The sequence below is a fragment of the Garra rufa genome, chromosome 3 (genome assembly GCF_049309525.1).
Source record: "Garra rufa chromosome 3, GarRuf1.0, whole genome shotgun sequence".
NCBI classification, from domain to species: Eukaryota; Metazoa; Chordata; class Actinopteri; order Cypriniformes; family Cyprinidae; genus Garra; species Garra rufa.
This window is the reverse complement of record NC_133363.1, coordinates 49,937,865-49,965,291: the sequence shown is the minus strand read 5'-3', so window position 1 is coordinate 49,965,291 and position 27,427 is coordinate 49,937,865. Positions and strand designations below refer to the sequence as shown.

Genomic DNA, 27,427 nt, shown 5'->3' with positions numbered 1-27,427 from the left:
GAATTTGCCTCTGTAAATTTCCACTGCAAAAAATAAAAACAGCAAACATACTGTCAGCTAGAAAAAAGAAAAAATGAATAAGGGTGTAAATACACATTTCCTGGTATATGCTGATGTTGCTGGCACACATGTTTCTTGGAAGTGTAAAGATGAGCTTTTTTCTTTGATCTTTTACTCTTGAGAAGTTGCCATGCTATTCAAATTCAGCCTATGAAGTAGTGTCCAATGCTGCGGGAAGCCTGAATTTAAACTGGAGCCATGGGGACTTGTGGAGACTGGCCCGATGCCTAAAAGTTTGGTTATATTAAGCAAAACTAAAATGGCCGGGGGGTTATGATCTAGGAATATATGTTATCTTAATCACACTATAAAACTTTGTGTGAAATAATAATACTGATACTACTAAAAAAGGTCTAAGCATTTTATCAATGATGATAAACATTAAAACATCATAATGGTCTTGAGGTTAACATTTTCTCAATGACTTCCAGTACTAAAGCATAATTGTCCTGAATTCTACAACACAAAAGCTTTCAAAAAGAACTATAATCCAATCTTATCTGTATCATTCTTTCATTTAGGTTTTCCAATCACTTCTTTAAATGTCCACTAATTAAATTAATCATGCATGTTGTTGTGATCCAATGAAACGATTTAGCATTTAACATTTACCAGCAACACCCATAGCCAAGGGTCAAACTTATTTCAAGTCCCAGCTGTATGACAATACGGCATTATGGAAGAGATAAACTTAAGTCCTTGCACGTGTGAAAATTATAAATAGTTTAATGAATTGGTTCTGAATAGTGAGAATGTTTTCCTCATGCTTTACTGGAGACGTGCCAACACACTAGCAAGCTGAGTGAAAGAGAAGAAGGAGGAGGAGGAGGAGGGTGAGAAAGAGGAGGAGGGCGTGCAACTCAGATAAGCTATTTAAAGCTAAACGTTCCGTGTGCTCAGACCTGAGGCTTTCCATGTTGTCACTGCTGAACGGCTTCTGTCATCGTCAGTGAACTGTCAGGGAGTTGGAGAACATTTCAACTATCGCAAGTCACTTGGAACTTGAAGTAGACTTTTCTACGTGACAGTGCCAGTTACTACGTGCGTTTCAAGAGAACAACCGGTGAGTCGTTTGATCAGACTATTTAATAGAATTTATATACAGTTATAAACTGCAAACGTTTAATTATACAGGCCTATGCAAAATCCAAGGTAAATACTAAATTCGCAAATGTACAAAGGTTGTTAAACAATCTGGAGGTGTGTCAAAGTGGGAGTGTCTCACAATATTCATGTCAAACTTGCTACAGGTAACGTAAGAAAATAGGCTATACGTTGTTAAAATTGTTAGTAATTTTAACAAGAAAACGTTAAACGCTACAGTAAAAACCTTTTAAGTGGGTAGCTGTTAATAAAAATATAGTCTGGCCTATATTAAATAGCGACTTCCAATATGACAATAGACGTATATGTTTGCAGCAATTTTTCAAATTGTGTTTAGTACAAAATATAAATCACCTCACTTGTATTTTACAATGAAAGCTGCTTATGTATACATTTAAGTTTTTTTTTTTTTTTTTTGGTAATTTGTGAAGCATTGTTTGTCTTTGTGTAGGAAACTAGTCAAATTAATTATTAAAAGATTAATATTAATACGAGACCTTATATTTTATCATCTATTTTACGACTTAGGCCTATATTGCTTAAAAGATAAAGATAGGCACACATAAAAATAACATCCCACAATGCCTGAAACATTTTAACAGTTTTCTGCATTAAAAGATTCATTTTATTGTGTAGCACAGTGAACTAAATACATAATTAAACCAATAAATCATTCCACGTAGGCTACTCTTTATCAAGTAGCCTGTAATCTTCAGACGACAATTAGCTCGTTAGGTTTTCATTCATCACTTGGCAGGCTGTTTAAGATCAATAAAGGTGCTGTTAAGCTCATCTGCTCAGGTATCTATGTTTTCGCGTTAAGAGATTTACTTTTCTTCTGAACTCTGGCTGATCTCTTGCACCGATTTTATGTAACGTACTTTTCTGCGAACGATGCGTCTGGACCACGAATAACCTTGCTGTCTGCATATGGAAATCACCAGAGATCTTGTAAACATTCTTTCATAATTAATAACTGATATGCATTAGACTGCCCCCTTCTTCTTGTCGCCCGAGAGGACCACAGCGTGCCCGAACGTCACGTACTGCACATACACACACAGCAAGTCTCAATGGGACAGCGCGTGTGCGCGCACTAGAAGGCAGCCAGGGGAGTAGGGGACATTATCAGAGTAGCAAGCGAGAAATCAAACTCACTTTGAGTTCTAACAACCTTTCAAAGCATAGAAACTTAAATTTATAAAGTTCCTGCAAGAACCTGAATCAAGTGCACACTTTTTAAAAAACGCAGCACTGATTTAAAGAAGGAATTTAAACAAGTGTGAATTCACAGGTTATCCTTATCTCCTTCAACCATGCGGAACACTTTATGAATACACAAGCTTGTTGAGAAAAACCCAGTGTGGTTGAAATTATTTGAAAGGCATCCAATCTATTCAGTGTCGCAATTAACAGTCTGCAATTCCAGGAAAAACTCTGTGGTGCTTTAAATCAATGAGAAATTAAACTGACAGTTCTGGTTTGTTTCTGAGGGCGTGTAATTGAATGTGTGCATAGCTAGCGTCTTATTCTCAGAAAAGAGGCTGGGGATGTAGGAGGAGGTAAAGTGGAATGTGTCGTAACTATAGATTACTTAACTGTTTCAAGCAGCATTCCTCCAGAGTGTACTTAACCTATAAGAGACAAAACACAGACATACTGATACACAAACACATCTCACAGTGTTTAGTAAAAGTCATAGAGCGGGTCATCATTTTAGGTCACAAGTCTAGATTAAACACCCTATAAGGATGTTCTGTGTGTGTGTATATGCGTTTGTGTCTACAAGATCTTGCTTGTAGTACGTTTGTAAGTGCATGACTACATCAAGTAAACAGCTTAGCTCTAAATTGTGCACTTCTTACATCATTTCTGGGTCTCTAGAAAAGAACCTTGCCAAAAAAATTTTACTAAAAGGAAAGAAACTGTAACATTTTTTCTGTTGTTATGCCTACTCATCCACTTTTTTCCCCAAATTGATCTGGGTTTTTTCGCCACACAAAGAAATAAGAATGAAATCTAAAATTCCCCAGACGAGCCCTTCCATATAAATTATGTAGGAGCGGTTATGGATAAATGTATTGCATATGATTGGCACATGAAGTGATGAAAATCTGTGTGCGCATTTAGAGCCAAGGGAAAGTTAATAAGAAAAACATTTGCCTTTGCTTTTCAGCGTCAGTATCGGAAAATATTTTGGACGCAATGTTCTCCACAAAAGCTCAGAGGTTCTTGGTTTGATGCAATGACTGATGCAAACCATCTGAGGCAGTATAGAAGGCTTTGAAGAGGTCATTTTACATCATTTACCAAACACAAATAATTTTATCTGCAGTCTCAAATTGTGACACTTTATGCCTATAATGGAAAGAAGATATTTGCAGACTTTTGAAAACTTTAAACAAACTATGTTTGCAGGCAGATCTGAACAGATGTTGTCCGAAAATTATGGCTGTCAAACAATTAACTGCGATTAATTGCATTGAAAATAAAAGTTTGTGTTTACATACTATATCTGACCCTGGACCACAAAACCAGTCTTAAGTAGCATGGGTATATTTGTAGCAATAGCCAAAAAAACATTGTATGGATCAAAATGATCAATTTTTCTTTTACCCTAAAAATCTTTAGGATATTAAGTAAAGATCAGTTCCATGAAGATATTTTGTAAATTTCCTACCATAAATATATCAAAACTTAATCTTTGATATATCTTAGTAATATAGTCACCTCAGAATTATACGGATCTGCATTCTGAGCACTTTCGAGATATTGAGCTTCAAAGCTTTTGCATTCCATAGACTTCTGTAGATAGAACCATTTTTGTTTTCTAAAAAAAGGCCCAAATGTACATAGCTTACAATATAAACATCAAATAATGTAAATAAGTTGTCACAGAATAAGAATATGTGAATAACTCAATTTTGACAAAAATGTCAGATAGAAGCTTATAATTCTAAGGTGACGATATGCATTGCTAAGAACTTCAGTTGGACAACATAATAAACATAATACATATATACAGTAAATATACACAGTACACACACATATAATATGTAAACATAAACTTTTTTTTGGATGCGATTAATTGCGATTGATTTGATTGAACATTTTGGACAATACAATGAGCTATTCCAACACTTACAAAATTCTCAAAAGATATTTTCTGAAATGTTTGCCCATTAGCTTCTCAAACACCAGCAGCGGTGTCTTAATCTTTTAATTTATATTCAGAATGTTGCATGTTTTGTCCTCAGGCAAGTTCATTAAGATGAACAATAGCATGAGAGAAGATCTCTGATTAATGAGTTCATATCTGAAATAAAAGGGAGGGGAGGGCATTGATGGGAACAGAGCGTTATGTATGACAGCAATTCAAACGTTCATTTTACTGTGGCATGTGGTGACATGATTTTGTGATCAGTTTTACTGATACACAAACACTTTCTTGTGTTGTATGTTAATGTGTATCAATGTAGTTGGATTAAAAACATAACCTTTTTTTTTTAGGTCTTTTTTTAGTCTTTTTTTACGACTGACAAGTATGATCTGAGGACCTATTACACAAGCTTGTAGTTTATGATCCCATTTAGCATGTATTGTTTTTTTATGTGCAAACTTTAACATAAAAGTCAAAGTCAAAGTAGCCTACGCACATGGCCAGGTGCAAGATCAAAAGGTGCATCAAATAATACAAAAAAGATCCACACACTGTTGTTCCCCAAAAAATTAAAAAGCGGCAACGTTTTGGTCAAAGACCTTCGTCAGGAATACACACGTGTAGCCACTGTCAATTTTTTTTTTTTTTTTTTTTAATTGTGGAAATCTTTTTTTGTATTATTATACAGTATGTGCAAACTTTAACCCCAAAATAAATAGGCCTAATTCAGGTCAGCCACTAAGATATGTTGGTTTCTGGGGCAGACTGGATTCAGAGAGCATATCATAACAGTGTAAAAGCCAAGTCATTAAAAATTAACCATTAACCCTGTATACTACAAACCCTAGACCAGAAAAACCTGGGAAAAGGTTATAAGAGAAGCACTGGCCACTTTGTCACAAAAAACCTTTTAAAGAGACAAGTTTGTATTTGCCTTTAGCTATGAAGTCACAGACCTTACTGTAACCCACATACTCAACAACTGCCGGGCATGAATCACTTCGAACAGAAGTTTAAAAACGAATTATATATAATACGTTTAGCAGCTGTCAAAAGTGATTCATAAACTGCCAGGGGAGCTGCCTATATCGCTAGCATGGCAAAACTGCCAGTCTCTATCAGGGAACTTGACCTGGCGTGTAATGCCCAATCACGGATTTATTAGATCGGATGACTGAGTTCAGTCTACACACTGACGTCGCTGTGAATGGGATTAGACAGCAGGGCAGAGGTTTGCATACACAGGGCTGCAATGAGTTTAGTACAGGACATAAAACAATATTTTTTTTTAAACAACTATTAATCACAACAAACCGCAGCGGTTTTACCTTAATGACCACAGAAGCACAAGAAGGTCAAATAACAATCGACACTTTTGCTAGTTTAGAAATGTTTAGCCTTGTTGTGACAGTCGGTTTGTCTAACAGGTGTTTATTTTGTGTTTTAGCTCCCCCTGCTGATATGGGTGTAAAAATGCTGCAGTGCTTTCCGTTCTACAGACGGTGCAAGGAGAGGTGCAAAAGACAGTGCCCTCCGGAAACGGGTAAAATAAACTTTACAGCCTTTTTAGATAAAGCCAAAACGTAGCTAATTGATAATCTGGCCAAATTATAAATTGGTAGTTGACCTGAAATTTCAAGCAATGTGTGACATGGTGTACTTAAAGGAGTAGTTCACTTTCAGAACAAAAATTTAATTTTGTCATCCAAGATGTTCATGTCCTTTCTTCAGTCGGAAGGAAATTATGTTTTCTGAGGAAAACATTTCATGATTTCTCTCCATATAATGGACTTCTATGGTGCCCCCGAGTATGAACTTCCAAAATGCAGCTTCAAACGGCTTTAAACGATCACAGCCGAGGAAAGAAGGGTCTTATCTAGCAAAACAATCGGTTATTTTCTAAAAAAAAAAAAAAAAATACAATTTATATACTTTTTAACCTCAAATGGTCATCTTGTCTAGCCCTGTGTGCACTCTGTTTACAGATTAAAAAGTATATAAATTGTAAATGTTTTTAGAAAATAACCGATCGCTTCACTACATAAGACCCTTCTTCCTCGGGTGGGATCATTTAGAGCACTTTGAAGCTGCATTTAAACTGCATTTTGGAAGTTCAATCTCGGGGGCACCATAGAAGTCCATTATATGGAGAGGAATCCTGAAATGTTTTCCTCAGAAAACATCATTTCTTTACGACTGAAGAAAGAAAGACATGAACATCTTGGATGACAAGTGGGTGAGTACATTATCTGTAAATTTTTGTTCTGAAGGTGAACTACTCCTTTAATCTATAATAATGTATATCTTTTTATTTTTATCTAAGTGTGTTAACATATTATGAGGTGTGACAATTATATTTGTATGTATTTTTATATTTTTATGAAGTGAGATAATTATATTATTATTCTTTTCTGCATATTCAGCAATAGCTACTGAAGAGGTGAAACCTCGGCTGTGTTCTACTACCTCCTGGGGCAGTGAAGGAGACAGCGGCAGTAGTTTGAGTTGCCCACAGGCCTATCTTTCCCACAAGGCTCGGCTCTCACTTCGACACCAGATGGATAGCAACATCAACGCAGTGGACGCCACGTACTAACTTTGTTCTGCTGGAAGCCTCTGGAGAACCCTTGAAAGTAGACTTCAGATTTACAGCCCCAGTCCAGTTTAAGTCCCTTATTGGATGAGCCATTAGGAGGAACAAGCAGGATGGAAGTTTGCCTCTCCTTGCATGCCCATGGACACTCATGAGCATCAGCTGTATCCATTGTAGTAACAATGTCAAGATTAGTGTCTGAAACGGTACAGCTGGGTGTAATTTGGTGAAAGGGGATATTATATTATATATACACTCTTAAGAGTGATGTTTACATGAAAACCAGTAAGTGCTTTTTTTAGCATTTGCTCTCTAAAGAGTATTTTGTTTTCTATGCAAGTGCCATTTTCTTTGTCCTACAGCTGCATCAAGGTCCATTAACATAGTGTGCACAGCTCTAACTTTATTTCATTTTGATTATGAATTGATTTCAGGGCTTTTTGAAATATGCCCTGGCCATAAACAAACTTTGCTTGAGAAGTGTTTTTGGAACAATTTTAAAAAAGATGGTTGTTAATGCAAGTTAAATTTTAAAAACTAATGTATTAATATGAAGATGACGCAGTTTCTAAGTCTTTATCAGGTTTTCTTATTGCATGTATAAACCAGTCAAGTGAATGGAGATGTTTGTCACGATCCACTCATTGCTTCTGTTTTGACATGTTTGGAAAAAACAGGTTTTACATGCTAATGAATTATTCACTTTGTTGTATGCACATATATTAACATTTGTGTTTTTTTAAACATTAAATGTGGATTTTTACACCCTAACCCAGTAAAAGAACAAAATTCACAAGACACTGTTACAACTTTGAAGAAACAATATGAAAGAGAAGATATTTTTTGTATGTTTTGTATGAAAAAAATGTGTAAAACAATTTTATAAAAAAATTAATACGTAAAAAAGACTTATAAGAATTAAAACAGCACTGTATTGTTGCTTTCACTGATAATTGTAAAAATTATAATGAAGAAAAAAAACAATAAAACCATTTTTAAAAAACAATTTTTCAAGAAGTATCATCTTTGGTATACTACTCTAACAAACATTACATTAATCAAAAAAAAAAAAAAAAAAGACAAAAAATGTGGTTCAGTATTTTTATTTAAAAAAAAAAAAAAAAAGCCAAGTGGTATAAAAGTCTGTTCCTGCAGCAGTCGTTTGAAACTATCTTTCAGTCTTCATTCCTGTGGCAGAGTTCAACCAACAGCTGTACATTCTTTCACTAGCCCAGTCCTCACATATTTTTAGGTTTGGAGATGACTCCGTCAGGGTAGCGCTTCTTAAAACGTGCAACTACTTCAGGATCTAAAAGGTGAATACCGTCCAACTGATTACCGAGAGTCACCCTGGAAAACAAAATAGGAAGCGAAAGATCAGAGAAAACATGCAGGGCTGCGTTTCCCAAAAGCATCGTAAGCTTAAGTACATCGTAGACCCATTGAAACCAATGGAGCTACGATCAACTTAAGCTTACGATACTTTTGGGAAACGCAGCCCAGGTTAGCAAAAAACTTGCACTTAGTCATGTAAAAAAAAGTTCCTGAACGTCTGACACACCAGTTAGGCTGCACATTGTGTGGTCTCCCAAACAGTTCAATCTTTCGTGTCCCTGGTGACAAACGCTCGATCATTCCGTAGATTTCATCTGGTTTATGACTAGTGGAGCGGACCTTTTGTGTAGACAGATGAGAAATGTTTTTTAATGCACTGCTCATCGCTGACTTTGAATTAGTCACTGTTTTATCAGTAATAATGGTTATGACTGACCTCTGCCACTATAACATCACAATCAAGGCCTCTGTTAAAACCTTGTGGGTTTCCTTTTACACCCACCTGAACAAACAGAGAGAGAGAGAGAGCATAAATGTAAGGGTTAATGTAGTCAAACTGTCATTATAACAAAAATAAACCCTGACAGGAAGACCAAAATTCTTTAATTGCGAAATGGTTCATGAGTTTGTTGTCAGTAACTTTTTTTAAAAGAAATTTATACTTTTATTCAGCAAGGATCCATTAAATTGATTTTAAGTGACAATAAAAACACTTCTTCACACACTTCTATTCATTTAATAATCCGGGGAAAAAATGCACCACAGTATTCACATAAAATGAGAAGCTGTTTTCAACTGTGATAAAAGCCAAATCAGCCTATTAGCATGAAGACACACTGAAAACTTCAATAATGGCTGCTGAAAACAAATTAAGTCATTAAATCAGTAAACAGGCATTTTAAATTGCAACAATATTTCCAATTGTACAAGAGGGGTCAAAAGTTTACATACACCTTTTACCACAATAAGAGGGATCATACAAAATCCATGTTATTCTTTATTTAGTACTGACCTGAATAAGATAATTCACATAAAATATGATTATATATAGCCCATAAGTGTAAATAATAATTGAATTTATAAAAATGACCAGGTTCAAAAGTTTTCATACTCTTGATTAATACTGGGTTGTTATGTGAATGATCCACAGCTGTTTTTTTGATTAGTGATAGTTGTTCATGAGTCACTTGTTTGTCCTGAACAGTTAGGCTGCCCGCTGTTCTTCAGAAAAATCCTTCAGGTCCTACAAATTCCTTGTTTTTTCAGCATTTTTGTGCATTTGAACACTTTCCAACAATAACTATATGACTTCGAGATCCATCTTTTCACACTGAGGACAACTGAGGGATTCAAAAGGTTCAAACACTCAATGATGCTCCAGAAGGAGAAACAATGCATTAAGTCTCAGGGGTGTAAACTTTTGAACAGAATGAAGATGTAGGCCTATACATTCTTCTTATTTTGTCTAAATATCATTTTTTTGCCATTTAGTACTGCCCTTCAGAAGCTACAAAAAAAGATAGTTACATGTTTCCCAGAAGACAAAATAAGATACAATTACCGTGATCTTCAAATCATGAAAGAGTTTTAATGCATTGCATTTCCTTCTATGGCATCAGTGAGCATTTGAACCTTCTGTATAAGTTGCATATCCGTCCCTCAGTTGTCCTCAGTGTGAGAAGATGGATCTCAAAATCATACAGTCAATGTTGGAAAGGGTTTAAATACACAAAAATGCTGAAAAACGAAAGAATTTGTTGGACCTGAAGGATTTTTCAGAAAAACAGCGGGCAAATTTAACTGTTCAGGACAAACAAGGGGCTTGACAACTATTACTAAACAAAAACAACAGCTGTGGATCATTCATGTACCAACAGAGTATTAAGAATCAAGTGTATGTACACTTTTGAACAGGGTTGTTTTTATAAATTCAACTATTATTTTCTCATGTGGACTATATGTAAATATTTTTTTATGTGAAATACCTTATTCATGTCAGTACTAACTAAAAAAATAACATGCATTTTCTATGATCCCTCTTATTTTGGTCTATCGAAGTGTATGTAAACTTTTGACCTCAAATGTATTCGTTTTACTGTTTTTATTAAATATATGCAGCCTTGATTACCATGACTTTAAAAAACATATTAACCCCACAAAAATCTTACTGACCCCACACTTTCAAAAGGCAGTGTATATTCTCACACATACCAAGCAATGCTCTTTGCCATGATTCAGCCAATGTCCAGTCCTTCCAGTACGAATGATTCTCTGAAGCTGGTTAGTCTTCACCCAGATAATCTCATCTACACGCTCATAGCTAATTGAGTGACAGAGAACAAAAATATTTAGTTTACTGATTTAGTTATATTTAAAGAGATCATTATCACTTTACATATGTAAAATCACCTACCCCCATAAGCTCAGACACTCTCTGCCCAGCTCCATAGCTCTGTGAAGACAGAAAATGAATTATTGTTGACCTGCATTTGGACTGTTGCCGGGATAGCATTACATAACCTCCTTTCAATTTTCGTATTTAGGTTTACATTTATCAGTGTGGCAAAAATGATGCAAAATCTGATTACACTTAGATAAAAGGGTCTCAAGAAGCTTTGTGTTCAGTCATTCCCCAGAGCCCCTACCTTCCTGTCACCCAGAGGAAGAGGAAACCGTCATCCTGCAGAATAGGAATGTTGAGTTTCCTCATCTCGTCGTCTGTGAGTGTTCCATATGGAAGCTCCATGTGAATGTCCCACGGCGGGTCGGCCATCACCACTGCAAACTTCCCCAGGATGGACACATCCAGATAACGGATGTCACAGCAAATCCACTGAGATGGGGACAAGGTCAGAGGGCATATATCTGTCATGTGTCTTAAAATAAAAATGCCAATCACAGTTTTAACATTTGAAATCATAATAAATATTAGTTTTTGAATGTGGACAAATACAAGAACAGCAAATGAGAGAATGAGAGAAGATTGCTCTGAAAGCCACTACAGGTCAGAAATACATCTAGGCCTGGTTACACCATCTGTACACACCTATTTTTGACATAAATGGGCACAAAGTTACAACTTAGGCACTACTATTACTTTTGCATTATGCCTTATTGCATTATTAAACTGCATTGTGGTACAGAGACTGACACAGAAGAAAGGTCAATATTTTTGTATTCTTTGCACACAAAAAGTATTCTTGTAGCTTCATAAAATGACAGTTGACCCACTGATATCACATGGACTATTTTAACAGTGTCCTTACTCACTTTCTGTCTATGCAGGGTCAGAAGGGCCTCAGATTTGATCAAAAATATTGTCATTTGTTTTCCAAAGATGAACGAAGGTCTTATGGGTTTGGAACAACATGAGGGTAATTAATGACAGAATTTTCATTTTTGGGTGAACTATCCCTTTAGAAATGAATGATGCAACCGAATAGATTACCGAGCTAGTTTCATGCTAGAAGTTCCTAAGCCTCTAGTGTGGACTTTACGTTCCAGTAAGAATAAAAAACTTATGAACAGCTGGAGCGACCTTACCCAAGAGACCATGCTTAATTCTGTGTTGCTAGATTAAATTGGTTCCGGTTAATTTTTAGCTTCAAGTCAATTACTGTGTAATATAGCTTGACAGAAGCGGTGGAATGGCTCCGTTATTATGATACTTTACCTGTGAAGGAAACAACTTGCCAACATTGCTGTCTTCCACAGTGGAGTGCAGTCCAAGCTCAGCAGCTCCTGCCTGGGGCCCCAGTGTGTCACCCTCTGCCTCAGGAGGGCTGTCTATCTCATAGTGCACATATTTACAAGTGTCCATGTGGAAACAAGTGTTCAGAAAAGAGCAGTCACCAAGGCTCTCGTCTGTGTGTTTGTTGATGATCCGCCTTAGAAAGTCAAATTATAAAAAAAAAAGAAAAAAAAAAAGGCTAAATTATTTTGTTTATGTTTACATAATATTGTCATAATCAATAATAATAAAAAATAATCATTATTGATGATTATTAATACAATTTCTAAATGTAAAATTATATAGTTATTAAACAGAGCCTTGCAAAAGTATTCATACCCCTTCATTTTTTTTTTCTCATTTTGTTTTGTTGCTGCCTTACATTAAACTGCTTTAAATTACTTTTTTCCCACATTAATCTACACTCCATACACCATAATGGCAAAGCAAACAACAGGTGAACATCTTTGCAAACTTATTAAAAATTAAAAACCTAAATGATTCCATTGCATAAACATTAATACCCTTATCTGGGACAGTTAAAATTTAGCTCAGGAGCATTCATATTGCTTGTATTCATATTGCCTCCTGGTCAAACTGAGCATTCAATGGAGAAGGGCTTTGGTTGGAGTGGTGACCAAGAAGCTGATGGGCACTCTAGTTGAGCTCCATGATCAAATGTGGAGAAAGGAGAAACCTACAGAAGGACAAATATCACTGCAACACTCTACCGGTTTAGGCTTAATGATGTTGTGGCAAGACTCAATCCTCTCCTCAGTAGAAGAAAAGCTCAATGCACCAAAATATTGAGATAGCCTTAATGAAAATCCAGTCCAGAGCAGTCAGAACCTCAGACTGGGCAGAAGGTTGACCTTCCAACAGGACAATGACCCTAAGAACACAACAAGAGTGGCTTATAGACAGCTCTGTGAATGTCCTTGAGTGGCCCAGCCACCTGAACCCAATCAAACATTCAAGGAGAAACATAAAAATGTCTGCCAGGCCCCATCTAAGCTGGCAGAGCTTGAGAGATGAAGAGGAAAGAGCAAATCTTGTTGCATCATACCTAAATAGACTTATGGCTGTAAAGGTGCTTCAGGTAAGTACTGGGTTAAGGGTATGAATACTTATGCAATGTATTTATTTCAGTTTTTTTTTTTTTTAAATAACTTTATGAAGTTGTGACAATTCTGTTTTTGCTTTGTCATTATGGTTATGGTTTGTAGATTGATGTGGGGAAAAAAAGAAATTAAACATAAGGCAGCAACATAAAACGTGAAAAAAATTAAGGGGTATAAATACTTTTGCAAGGCATTGTATATATACTGTTTATTCTAATGTATATACATTTTATATGGTTGTTATTTATTTTAATTATTTTTAGTGTGTGTGAACGTACCTGAAATGCAACTTGGTGCAGGGCTGAGGTGTGTCCCCTGATTGCACACACTCTTCTTTCGTCCCATGATCACAGAACTCCTGCACTTGAGCTCTGCCTCGTGAGCGAAACTTCTCCACAATCGACTGTTCTTTTGCTGAACTGGTGTTCAACAGCTCTAAGATCTCTTGGCTTACCTGAAGCACAAGTATACATATGTGTCAAGTCAAGTCACCTTTATTTATATAGTGCTATTTACAATACAGATTGTGAGAACCATGGTAAACACTAAACTTTTTCAGTTAAAGTCAGTTCATCATTGATTCAGGCATCCACATACACATCCACAAATACACAAGACCTTTACTGACTTGCTACTTAGACATACTTTTTTGCTTTGCTGTTCCTTAGTGGACTGTTGGCTCAGTAGGCTCTCAATCTCCATGTCCAGATGAGATGCTTGCACCTTATTGCTCCGCCCTTTTTTCTCAGTCCCGCTCCCTCCAACCCCAGAGGATCCGGTAAGCTGTGAGTTTGAGGCAGGACCCAGTGAGGCAGAGGATTTCTTTGGAGGTGAAGATGGTGCTTGAAGCAAAGGGGATGAGCCTGGGGCTCTTTTTTGATGGATGATCTCATCTCCTTTTCTTTTAATGGCAGTTCTCTGTGACTGGGCTGCGCTGCCAATCATAGCCCATAGTTTGGTGTGGTCGACTGAAGTGACTAGGGTGGAGGAGGAAGAGGACGAGGAGGCTGTGATGGATGGCTGACGAACTTCAATAAGTTCTTGGGCAGAAAATTTGAGGAGGAGACTTTGGATGCAGGCATGGGATACTGCAGACTCGGACTGAGTCAAAGTTGCAAATGAGGGATAGTGAGAAGGACAGAAAGATAAAAACATAGATATGAGTGTTTCTAGAGTATTCCCAATAAGTTTAGATACTATGCCTTGCGAAAGTATTCATACCCTTTCATTTTTTTTTTTTTCACGTTTTGTTATGTTGCTGTCTTATGTTAAACTGCTTAAATTACTTTTTTTCCACATCAATCGCACTCCATACACCATTATAGCAAAGCAAAAATGGAATTGTCACATCTTTGTAAATGTATTAAAAATAAAAAAACTGAAATAATTGCATTGCATAAGTATTCATACTCTTAACTAGGCTTGGCTGAAGCACCTTTTCAAGTCTTTTTAGGTATGATGCGACAAGTTTTGAACATCAGCATTTGGCAATTATTTGCCATTCTTCTCCTCACCTCTTGACCTCTCAAGCTCTGACAGGTTTCTCCAAAAATATTTGATTGCGTTCAAGCCCAGGCTCTGGCCGGACCACTCAAAGACATTCACAGAATTGTCTATAAGCAACTCTCGCTGTGTGCTTAGAATTATTGTCCTGTTGGAAGGTGAACCTTCGGCCTAGTCTGAGGTTCTAAATGCTCTGGACTGGTTTTTTTATTAAAGCTATCTCAATATTTTGGTGCACTCAGCTTTTCTTCTAATCTGACGACTGCTTTAGTCCCTGCCAATGAAAAACAGCTACCAGGATATTTTACTTTTGGAATGGTACTCTGCATGAGTAGTGCCTTGTTTACTTTAAACATGACACTTGGAATTGAGGTTCATCAGACCAAAGAATCTTGTCCATTAGGTGCTTTTTTGCAAATGGCAAAAAGTGTGTTTTCATGCATTGTTCCAAACATCTTCCATTATGGATAAAGGAGGCTAAATGTTTCTGTGAACATTCAATGTGTCAGAATTTTCCTTGAACTCTTCCCCAGATCTGTGCTATGACACAATTCTGCCTCGGTGCTTGGTTTTTGCTCTGATTAAGTTTTTTTTGTTTTTTTTTATAAATTTGCAAAGATGTTAAAAACCTGTTTTTTTTTTTTGCTCTGCCATTATGGTGTATGGAATGGAGATTGATGTGGACAAAAAGTAATTTAAAGCAGTTTACCATAAGGCAGCAACAATATGGGAAAAAATATGAAGGTGTATGAATACTTTCGCAAGGCACTGTTCATGTGACTTAATTTGTTTCATATCATTTAACAACTTGAACTATATTTTCTCAAATGTGGGAAATAGTAATGAGTATATGTCCAGGTTTTTGACTGGTCGTGTACACAAAAATGCACACAGCTCTTACTGTGTTTAGCTGGTTGGTGATGGCTAGGGAGTCGATTGGCAAAGAAAGACTTAGTTCAGACAGGAATCCCAGCAGCCTCTTCTCTAGCTCCGGGTCTGGAGGTTGATCAACTTCCACTTGCGGTGGACTCTGGAGAGCGGGTCCAGGGCTGTCACTCCTTGCAGATCCACCCTCAGCACTTCCAGCCTCTGTTAAAAACAAGACCTAATTGTTGGAAAATTGTTGCACATACAGTAGGTGGCACCACAGACACCAAATTTACGTTTGCAAAAAATAAACATGATTTAACCATGATTCATTCTTTCTTTGGCATGCATTTAAAGTTTCAGTTTCAGCATCATGATGCCACACTTCTAAGAGAAACCCGTGTGGTCTCTATATTCAGCATTTGATATCAAGCAAATAAAGCTGACTGTATGAGTAGCATGGTTTGTAATTGTGACTCTCATTGCATATTCGGGTTGTATTTTCAACAAATCAATCCAATCAAATGCTATTTAAGCTACATTTAATAGTTTTGCAGATTTCACAGTATGTAGTTACTCAACACACCGACACCTAGTTGAGTTGGGTCTTTTCTTCTCCTCTGCAGCCTCTCTCGCAGGGAATCCAGCTGCTTTTTGTGCGCCTGAATGTGACTCCATGTGTCCGACATGGCTTAAATGAAACTAGATAAACAGTAAATGAAAAGACCGGACAATTGAAACAGATATTTCATAAAGCGCTCATTCACAACGCTGAGTGACTGTACTTTCCATACACACTACGCCGCCAATCTGGTTGAATTTCAAAATAAAAGACCCTCACGATGCAATAATCGCCATTTTAGCAATGTTGAGTTTTAAATGGGCACTGAGACGCATAGAAACAATTCATTTCATTGGGATTAATTTATAATTTTAGAATATTCGAAATAAAAAAATAATAAGTTTCATAAAATAAAAGAGCAGTATGTATTATGTAATCAAACAGTTCCTGTGTAAGTGAGAGGTCTTCCGGTACATGAGGAGAGAAGACAAACCTGCAAATACGCAATTAATTTATTTACCAGCCAGTTAATAGTGCTTCAGAAAAACAAGCTCATCTAATTCAAGGTACTACTCACGCTCAAAAACAAAACGATTATATAAATGTTATTATATACATTATATAATGTAGCATATCGATAATGACTGTAAAGACCTAGTTATTTCTAATGAACCGAGAACAGGTTCCATGAAACATACCAGAACCGAATGTTTCTCGAACGGAACGGAACGAAACGAAAAACACTAGTAGTAAAATGATTCATTCATTTTTGTTTAGCGGAGCCGCAACGATGAATGAAACATACAGCGCGACCGATGTATAACGATTCACGAACGATGACTCATGTGAGTCGGCTCATTTTAGTGAATCAATAACAAACGGCGTAGTCCGATTCCGAAACAGAGTGACTCATATGAGTCGGTTCTTTTAAGTGAATCAAAACACTTCTGAATCAGTGGCCATTATTTGGGTATTTTGGTCTAATTGATATAGAAACATAAATGATGAATATATGAATGTGCTTATTAAGTTGCTAACCTTAGTGCCAGTTTAGAACATTTGTGTTCTAGGTCTGCTGTGTGTCATTTTCACAGGCTGAATAAAACACAATGAAATAGATGAATAAATGACGTCTTGTTTTGTTTGTACAGTGCTTTTCCAGTGATTTGACATGGCAGAGCCACGCAGCCCGGTATCCGCTTCTGTACCCCACACTCCGATGGTGCTGCCCACCCCAGAGGGCTCTACCCTTGAGATGGACCCGATGGAGTACACCCTCCGCAAACGTCTGCCCCGCAAACTGCCTAAACGACGGAACGACGTCTACGTCAATATGAAAACGGACTTCAAGGCCCAATTGGCGAGGTGTCAGAAACTACTAGACGCTCATAGGGAAATCTGCATCCACGGTCTGGGACTGGCTATCAACCGGGCCATTAACATCGCTCTGCAGCTGCAGACGTCCAGCCAGGGTGCGCTACAGCTGGCGGCCAACACATCCACCGTAGAGCTCATAGATGATCTGGAGCCCGAAGATCCGGACGAGGCGGGAGAGCCGCTTACACGCACCCGTAATAACTCGGCCATCCACATCAAAGTGTTTTATCCCAATCCATAGAGCCAGTATTTCTATCAACACAATAAATGGGAACTTCAAAGACTTCTTAAACATCAATGTAAAGTTCGTGGTGTGTATATGAGTGGTGCCTGTTTTATTTTGTGTGATTTACGTTCTGGTTCAGCCTGAAGTCTTGCACTGGCTTTGCTTTAAGTTCATTGCTGTGGTGTTCTTGAATGTTTCATTTGAAAAACAAGATATAGAAAGGAAATGTGTCATATCAAGACTTTTAGAAACAAAAATCAGTTTATGCATGTTTTCTTGTGTATAGTGAACTCATAACCAAAATACCATGCAACAGTTGGAAATGGAAAGTAAAAAGCCATTGTTAGAGCTACCTGCTTTTTCTCTTCCTTTGTCTATAATTATGCTTATTTTAATGGTAAATTATTTTACATACACTACCAGTCAAACAGTATTTTTTTTTAGGAAGTCTCTTGTGTAAAAATGTTTTATTTATTTTGGGAAATAGATTATAGAATGAATACTTTTATTTAGCAAGGATGGTTTAAATTGATCAAAAGTGATGATTCAAAGTGATGATGCAAATCAGAATATTAGAATGATTTCTGAAGGATCATGTGACTGGAGTAATTATGCTAAAAATCAGCTTTGAAATTACAGGAATAAATGATATTTTAAAATATATAAAAATAGAAAATATTTGAACATTTTACTGTTTTTGCTGTACTTTGAATCAAATAAATGCAGGTTTGGTGTGCAGAAGAGACTAACAAAAAACCATCACAAATCTTAATGTTCAAAAACTTTTGACTGGTAGTGTAAATTATTTAATAGTAATACTTTAATCAACATATTATATTATAAATATATTACTAAACAGTAGTATTATAGTTTAAGAATAAAAAGAATAATATCTCTGTAAAATAAACAACATGAACAACATGACAAAAACGCAGTATTTTACATTCCTGTTATGTGTATAGTTCTTCCTCTCATAGCTAAAAAAAGTATTTGTTTTCACACCAAATTCTTTAAAGATTCACCTTGGAATCAGATGTATTTACAGAATGGTGAGCAGTGTAATAACATTCTCAACAGAGATGCTTCATAAGACAAAGAAAAACTTCCTCTCTCCTTGTTTTTACAGTTCTATTTTTTAGCCAAGAATAATACTTTGTATTTGAATACCAAATGACATTGTGATGAAAGAACCACACAACAGCAAAATAACAGGAAAAAAACATCTACAAACATACTTTGTTGCATCTAGACAGAGACTGATTGACAGGTGTAAAAAAAAAACAGGCTATTTATGAAATACACAAACAAGTTATAGAGAAAAAGAGAAACAAGATGTCAACCTCATGATCATTTCCCAAAGGCAAATATGCAGCGTCGTGCGTGAAGTTGAAGCGGGCCAGGATGTTCGTCATGCACACACTAATCAATATTTTCCTGGCAGTGGCGTTATCTGCACAAGACCGCGTAATTCAGACAAGAGCTAACACAGAGCCTCATCAGCTCTCACGAAAGCTTCCAATTCCCCCGACACAAGCAGCAATTTAGTCCTTCTTCCTGTTCACCCCAACTGACCCGTAAGAATTCAACATTACAACCTTCCTCCCCTGACGCTTGAAACATTCCCTGCAGCATTCACAAAAGTCACACACATACATACATACATACATGTAACACTGAAATGAATATAAAACCTAGAGTGCATAATTAATATTGATAAATAGTTTTCTCTATCAACAGTTCAAAGTTTGGAGGTGCTTGAGGCCATGGTAGATGGAGGAAAAGAGGTCTTCACTTGAAGAGCTTCAGAGAAGAACCTAAAAAAGCCAGTGATTCCAGCTGAAATATATCATCTATATAAATAATGACAATTTCATAAGCAATACAAAACACTTTAAAAAGTCCCAGATAAACCTTTCCAGTTGGGCTGGGCAAGTGCCATCAGTCATATTGGGAAAGAGGAGTGACGACTTGAAGTTTTATCATTGTGTCTGGTTGATTTTGTCAGGTAACGCAGGTGGGTTTGCAAATGCTCAACACACAGAGAGTAGAGAGCCATAGGGGGCACTTAGCATTCTTGGGGATTGTAGTTTTTTCCCTTTGTGAGTTCTACAACTCCCAGTCATTAAATCTTTGGCGACATATCCTTTGTAATAGCCCATATCCTGCCTCCTGATATGAGAAGCTCCAATTAGTTTGGCCCTTGCCCAGAATTGTCTATCAGCTGACACCTTGATGGCAGACAGGTGCATTGGCGAGCAGAAGACGCACCTTTCCCCGCAGGAAGTTAATGTGGACCTGAAACAGCTCTGAGATTGAGGATACTTTCTGCATCTCCTTGTCTTCTCCACCACTGGTTGAAGGTACATATTCCTGAAAAAACAGAGGGAAATTAGTTAATATGCAGTGTAAATGTGCAGTTTTAGACATACACATATTCATTCTTTTAAATCTGAAATAATCTCTCTGTAAGAAAAAAACAAATCTGTTCCAATGAAAAAAAAAACTCTTCTGCATCCCGGGCGGTCTGAGGGTTTGTCAGTTTTGAGAAAATTTCAAAATATTTGAAAATACCTGTGTGTTGGACCCTGTTTTTACAGACTTATTTTAAAGGTGCCATAGAATGGAAAACTGTATTTACCTTGGCATAGTTGAATAATAACAGTTCTGTACATGGAGATGACATACCGTAAATCTCAAACACCATCGTTTCCTCCTTCTTATATAAATCTAGTGTTTGCAAAAGACCACTGAAAAATAGGCTAATCCTAACATAACAGCGACTATTACACAAGAGTCATTAATAGTTACGGCCCCCGACATTTGCATAGCCCAATCATCAGAAGTTCTGCAGCTAGGCTATTGTGAAAAAAAAAAAAAAAAAACTAAGCGAGAATAATAGAGAAAATGGCAGATCACAGGAATAAATGTTATGTTCCAGGTTGTGCAGGAGATGTTAAGTGCAGGGATGGTTGGTGTCTGTAACTTACTCAGAAAGGCAAGGAAAACAAATAAGGCGATCTAATAAAATAAGGCGAGCCACTGAAGGGACATTGTTAGCTTACTGCTAGCGGTAGCCTGTTACATTGTAGTACATAAGATTTCACTTACCACATAAATAGAGAGATGACTGCATGGGCGATGGTGAATGATTTACAGATCCTGAGCATCACTAACAAGCATCTAAACTTATGTGGTAAGTACTGCCGCTGTAGTGTAACGTTACACAGAGCACATGCGATCACAAAAGTGAAAGTAAAATGATCGTGCATTCAAAACAGCAATTTCAACGAACCGCATATTAATAGCGGCTCAAGCTCCGTGATTAAATATATAATTTCCTCCATGTGCGAACTACTGAAATGAGCCGCTCTGTAAAAACAGCCAATCAAAGCAGAGCTCATCATTATTATTCATGAACCGTCCAAATAAGGCAATAACAGACCATTTCATTCTAGGGACAGATCCTAGGGTTGTAAATGGACCTGCAAAACCGTTTCTGGAGAATTGTTGCCCTTTCCTATGCCATATACCTTCTATGTAGATATCAGAGAACAATTGAATACATTGTATCAATGCATTCTATGGCACCTTTAAGAGTGTAGTCTCATTGTCGCTGTTTGTATTAGCACAACTACACAGTAACACAATCACCATAAAATGACGAACATGCTCTCTTCCTGAAGCCGACATAAGTTTGCAGTATACTGTGCTTGATTAGCATAACATCCATTTTCCTGTTCCTGTAGTTTGCGTGGCAGAGCATGACGCTAGCAATGCCAGGTTCACGGGGTTTGATTCTCAGAGAACAGATAAGCTGATGTAATATATGTGTATTGAATGAAATGTACAGCTTGAATGCATTGTACACTTGTTTTGGAAAAAAAATATCTGCCATATGCATGCACGTAAATGTAAATTCAGTTCTACGTGTATTTTAGAACTGTATTGTTTAGAATTGTACTTAACCATTATGCTAATGAATAATTCCAAAACTTACACTATGGTTCAAAAGTATACTCAGCAAGAAACAAAATTCAAATAACTGTTGTTCTTTTAAACCTTTTTCAACAAAGAACCTACACAAGTTAGTTTCTACTAAAATATAAGGCAGCACATATTAAACATTGATAATAATAAGAAATGTTACTTGAGCAGCAAATCAGCACACTAGAATGATTACTGAAGGATCATGTGACCCCGAGTAATGATGCTAAAAAATTCAGCTGTATCATCACAGAAATAAATTACATTTTAAAATATATTGTATGTATTTTATGCATCCTTAGTAAGCATAAGAGACCAGTGTAACTCACCGGTATGCTGAGACTTCGCAGCACTTGTCTGATGCTGGCAATGTTGCTAACACTGGCATCTATGTGGGACTGTAGCACGTCAGTCTGATTAGATATCTGTAATGAGCTGATGGCCTCGTTCAGCACGTGTAAGCCTAACTGAACCTCCTGAGCTTGCTCCTCTATCTGAAGTGACATACAGAATATATTCATAAAGGAATATTAAAACTAAATGTGTTAACCACATTATTTATCTATATTGTATTACAATCTTCACAACAGAAACATGCAGGAAAACTTACATTCATTGCTTCCCAGACATCAAAATCAACTCTGGTCAGAGGAACAGTGAAGTTTGTTGCAAAGCTGCAAGCATCCTTACACGCTATCTGCGATAGCAAAAACATTCAATTCAAATCACATTTATTAATATAGCACTTTACACAACAGAGACTGTTTAAAAGCAGCATCACAGTACTGCACGTGAAAATAACAGTATTGTATGTTGCAAAGTTCTTCAATTATGGGACAAATACAATTTCAGCTGTAAAGCAGCTTTATAAAGACAACAGTACCATTATTTAGCTTAGTTTAGTTCTGTGTTTATTCAGTTTAATTCAATGACAGTTTCAATGTTAGCAAAGTTCATTAATGAACAAAATTCAACTATAAAGCGGCTAATTTAGATTCAATTTATTTAAATAACAGTGTCAATGTTGCAAACATGAAATGAATGCAATTTAGCCACAAAGCACCTCTACAGAAGACAATTGTCATTATCTAGCTCTAAGTCATGTGATATTCAGTGTTCAAAAACAGCTAGAAAGTGCACACAGGAAGATGACAGATTGCATTGCAAAGATGTAAGACTAAAGAAATTGCTCAGATGCAATGCAAGAAAGTGAACATTTTGGAATTACAACTAAAAGTGATTATAAAATCTCTCACCATAGCAGCCTCTGCATCCCAAGCCTCCTTAATGAAATGGTCGAGGACGCGCAGGTCGCAGATGGGGCGTAATGGGGAGGACAGGCCTGGATGGGTCCACTCCAGCACCATCAGCAGTAAGGCAAAGAGTCCTGGTACACACAAAACAAATGAAGAACAGTTTAAAACTAATTCACTCTTTGGATAAGATTGAAAAAAACTAACAGCACTCAAGACAAGACAACCAGATTCCAGAACAGTTTCTTCCCACAGGCTGTCAGATTTAACAAAATCCACTCTCCAAACCCCCTTCCTGCAAAAGTCATTGTCATACAGACACCAAAAGTGACTTTCAGACTCTTAAACACGCAATATAACAAGCAGACATAGCAAAACTGTAGCAGAAGAGTTTTGTATTTTACAATACATAACACCACTTAGTGTATACATACAATCTTTTGTAAATACAGACTATACCTGACTTTGATTTTGTCTTGAAGAAATCTGCTATTAGAGAATGGTAACAAGACTTGCCACAAGGTGGAGCACTGTCATTTAAGTAAAGAAATATGAAGTGATTTTGTATTAATATGAAGTACTTCTGCTCATCTGGTTCCTAAACCAGACCTTTCCTAGCCAATGGATGAACACACTCATCCACCTCATCCAGCCCTTATTCAAGCACCTCTCCGTTTCCATTTGTGCTCAGGCCCATTTACGTCAAGAACGATAACTATAATGATAACTATATAAAGTGTCCACACCAACGCATGATAACATACTGCTTATTGTAAAGGCATGCTTCAGTTATGACGTCTGCCACTTTAAACACTCAAGCTCTTTACAGACGAATGGATTTTGATTAGCTATCAGTGTTTTTATCATTCATCAGATGGAAAAATAATTCTGAAAGTGATTCCAAGATGTGTTGTGAACTTCCCTATTCTTATAGAAGCCATTATTAAAATTTATAGTTAAAGTTATTATCTTTGGTATGAATGGCCTTTATATTCTATGACTACAAGTTTAACGTCTTAATTTGTACATAAGAATAACCATCTGATTTCATTCACTAGTAAATAAATCAATGACAAACTTAAGCAAACAAGCCAACAAATGTCAAGATTTATATAAGAAGCATCTGAAAAGCAGAAAATTCGATTCATAAAGAAAAAGACAACACATGAAATGTGGAGACACACCCACACAATACTGAAACCTCTGTCTATCTGGAATAAAGAGACGGATTACACCAAAAGAGTGTTTGTGTATGTCTGGTCTGCAGCATCTAATCCTCTATCACATGCGTGTCAGATTGTGTGAAACTTAACGTCTGAGTCCAAGCAAAAATGAAACGATAAAAATACATATTTGCAGTGGCAACAAATGGTAATTCTCATCTTTTCCTATTGCTTCCTAAGCCATGAGGTTCTACAGTAGTACTGCTTGTGTATATTCAGAGCAGATAAGTATTACGTTGAGTAAGTATTCATCCTATGTAGTTAGTCATGTGATATTCTAGCATTTATTTCTTATTGGAAAATTTTGAATGCAGTCTTTCAGCTTCAGCAGGCAATGACACAATATGACTCTCATCAAAGAAGATGCTCTTATGTTGAGCACATGTTATGAAGTACTCCAGGTTGGGTCAAAATTTAGAGCAGAACGTCAATGATCAGTGTTTTCTTCAAGAGCGGATGTGATTCCTCTTTTAGCCTCTGCTTGACAAATCACTTTACTGCTGATCTTGGCAAGGAATGGTGTCTTGTCACGAAGGCAACAGAAGTTCGGTTGACACCATGACCCATCGAAAATCCAAGAACTGTCTGAATGCTACAGAATGCACGTCCACCATGTAATCAGACCATCTCCAACAGCTTTTCCAGGAACTAGACCTATATTTCTTCTGACCAAGTCTCCAGCATTTCACAGTCACGTAATTTAATTAAGCGTGGCCTCCCACACTTAAACATATGAGCATAGAGCTTTATTTATTTTAGGCAGCCCCTATCTGCATCAGCTATAGTGACCTAGCTACTACAAGACCACTTAGAGACCATGCATGGATGCTGTTGCCTTCCTCCATATATACGTTTGGTTTAGTTATTGTATTGTTCAAAGGTCTTTAATACTCACCAAGTCTTCATTTATTTGATCAAAACTATAGTAAAAACTAGTAAAAACTAGTATTACAATTTAAAAGAACTGGTTCCTTTTTTCATATACATTAAAATGTAATTTATTCCTGTGATGACAAAGCGGAATTTTCAGCAGCCATTACTCTTCAGTGTCACATGATCCTTTCAGAAATGATTCTAATATGCTGATTTGGCACATTATTATCATTAGAGTTAAAAACAGCTTGCTGCTTAATATTATTGTGTAGGCTGTGATACATTTTTTTCAGTTTTTTTTTTTCATTTAAAAGTGTATTTTTGTGAAATTGAAATGGCCCGGAACAATGTGAAAGTCATAACTCAATCATCCTTTTTTATATATTTAATTTGTATAATTGTATTTATTTCTATTTTTAAATGTATACCTTTTGTATTTAATGTTATGTGTATGCACCTAGGGTCTGAGAGTAACGCAATTTCAACTCTCTGTATGTCTGGTACATATAGCAGAACTGACAAAAAAATGGACTTTGATGTCACTTTTGATCAAATGAATGTTTGGTTGCTCAATAACAATGTCATAAATAATTTTCAAAAAAAGGGAGAGTAAAAATCTATATACTAGAGACTTTTAGACAATAAAAAAGTTATTGAATTACTCTTGAATTATAAAAAATTACAGGCCATTAAAAGAAACTTGCAGGGTCTCAGATTCAAACAGTCAAGAGGCAGTAGGTTGATTTTAAGAGAATTAACCTCCAAGTCATTTAGTGAAGCATGTGCTAACTCTGCATACCCTTGCACAAATGCATACACTTGACCTTACCCCACTGAATGAGTTACTGATAGCAACAGGAAGAGGGGAGAGACTATATCCCATGCCTTACTCTCCAGCAGAGGGAACAGCCAAATACACTGAGTGTCTACGAGTTTGGGGGATTGAAGTTAGGATCTTAGCCAATGTTAAAGGTAACAGAGAAAGTGCCAACATTAAATGCCAACAACTAGAGTCTATTTTTTGCCTTGCAAGAGAGAGCACTGTCACAGTGGCAAGTCTTATCCTTGGTAAAAGCAAGGACCTTGACCTAAAAATATATATTCGATACATTTTAGCATGTATACATTGACCACTACATCAATAAAAGAAAGTTTTTTTTTATAGTTTAATTTGTCTATAGAAATTATCTAAAACTTTAACACAACGAAGAGCTCAATCAGGAAACTACAACTAAACCAGATCTACACAATTTCTCACTGCATTTTTTCTTTGCTTACAGGTAATATCACTGGAAAGCCATGTGTGATCATGGATGATCATCCTACCTCATGATCTGGAGTTTTTTTCTGCAAAGTCACTCTCATTTTCAGAACAGAATTTGCTAGTCCATTGTCAACTTTTGATGATGCAGCAATTTTACACTGAGTCAGCTCTCATTGTAATGTAAAACTCATGCTTAATAAAGATGCCAGGTCATGCATGGGAAAGTCCAACATAAATAGATTGCTGAGAGCCCAAAATAATCTTCTTTTGTCAATAATACTTTTGTTTTCATTTTAAAACGTGATGTGGATCAAAGGGGACTGTGGGAAATAAAGTTTTTAATCAATCTATTACTTTTTTTATTTCTAATTGCACTTAGGCTATATAAAAATTGCAGTGATAAACTGCCCCACTATAGCCAATGCACTTTCGCGTATTTTATGTTCACTTTCCTACTGTCAAAATAATATGATTTGTGGCAATTTGTATTTAGCCTCTTGTCCCAAAGTATGCTGTCGATAAACAATAAACGTTTAACGCATTGCTTTGCATTTAGTACTAATTTTACTCGACAAAACAACAAAAACACAATTCGCTAAATTTGCACAAGTTGCTAAATGAACGTTAAGACATAAAAATCAATTTTATAAAAGCGTAGGTATCTTACCTGAACCGTGAAACATTCGCAAAACAGCTTGGCATTTTTCAAACACATGATTAAAAATGAGAAATATCGCGCAAAGACAGCTCAACTGGTGGCACAAAAGACATGGATAGACTGGAGCACAGACGCATCCAGCCCTACGCGCTGCTTCCAAGTACTCTGTGGGACGCACAAGCGATCAAATACAATGACACCGTCCCTTCCCACGAGGCACGTACTGCGATCCGTTCGGCTTTGGAGCACCCTATTGGCAAGCTTTCTATGAATGTTAATTCCCCCTCACTCCACAAAAGCGCACCGCGACTAAGCAGAAAAGGTGGACCCCTCTCATTAATGTCCAGAAAGAGGTGGAGAATGGATTGTCACCCATGGGCCATCTGCAAAATGTTAAACCTCAGGCTGAGGCCGTTTAATTTACTCACTGGTTATCTGCATCTCAGAATCTAGTCCTTACAGGATGCTCTCCGTTTCGTCCATAGCTCCGTCTATTGCCCATTAATTGCAACCGAAGCTTTTTAAGGTATTGTC

The 27,427-nt window shown here is 36.7% G+C and overlaps 3 protein-coding genes and 1 long non-coding RNA gene across 4 annotated transcripts; 2 read left to right on the top strand and 2 right to left on the bottom strand.

Annotated features, from left to right (window-relative positions):
* Positions 1-961: 961 nt before the first annotated feature.
* Positions 962-7,923, top strand: LOC141332348 (uncharacterized). Its single transcript, XR_012355299.1, has 3 exons — positions 962-1,123; positions 5,772-5,867; positions 6,748-7,923. It is a non-coding gene; the product is annotated as an uncharacterized lncRNA (long non-coding RNA).
* Positions 7,924-8,027: 104 nt separating this feature from the next.
* Positions 8,028-16,297, bottom strand: mettl3 (methyltransferase like 3). The gene is made up of 11 exons (XM_073837253.1): positions 16,060-16,297; positions 15,508-15,695; positions 13,749-14,204; positions 13,382-13,557; positions 11,926-12,139; positions 10,898-11,085; positions 10,666-10,704; positions 10,464-10,572; positions 8,689-8,754; positions 8,479-8,591; positions 8,028-8,267 (listed from the first exon to the last, which is right to left on the bottom strand). Exons 1-11 carry the CDS (start codon positions 16,160-16,162, stop codon positions 8,156-8,158), a joined length of 1,764 nt encoding a protein of 587 aa, XP_073693354.1. The 5' UTR covers positions 16,163-16,297; the 3' UTR covers positions 8,028-8,155.
* A 180-nt stretch (positions 16,298-16,477) lies between these two features.
* Positions 16,478-17,990, top strand: pop7 (POP7 homolog, ribonuclease P/MRP subunit). The gene is made up of 2 exons (XM_073837254.1): positions 16,478-16,601; positions 17,187-17,990. The coding sequence occupies exon 2, from the start codon at positions 17,207-17,209 to the stop codon at positions 17,651-17,653; it is 447 nt and encodes a 148-aa protein (XP_073693355.1). The 5' UTR covers positions 16,478-16,601; positions 17,187-17,206; the 3' UTR covers positions 17,654-17,990.
* A 1,753-nt stretch (positions 17,991-19,743) lies between these two features.
* Positions 19,744-27,340, bottom strand: epoa (erythropoietin a). Its single transcript, XM_073837539.1, has 5 exons — positions 27,322-27,340; positions 22,879-23,009; positions 22,233-22,319; positions 21,952-22,116; positions 19,744-20,008 (listed from the first exon to the last, which is right to left on the bottom strand). The coding sequence occupies exons 1-5, from the start codon at positions 27,332-27,334 to the stop codon at positions 19,856-19,858; spliced, it is 549 nt and encodes a 182-aa protein (XP_073693640.1). The 5' UTR covers positions 27,335-27,340; the 3' UTR covers positions 19,744-19,855.
* Positions 27,341-27,427: the final 87 nt, after the last annotated feature.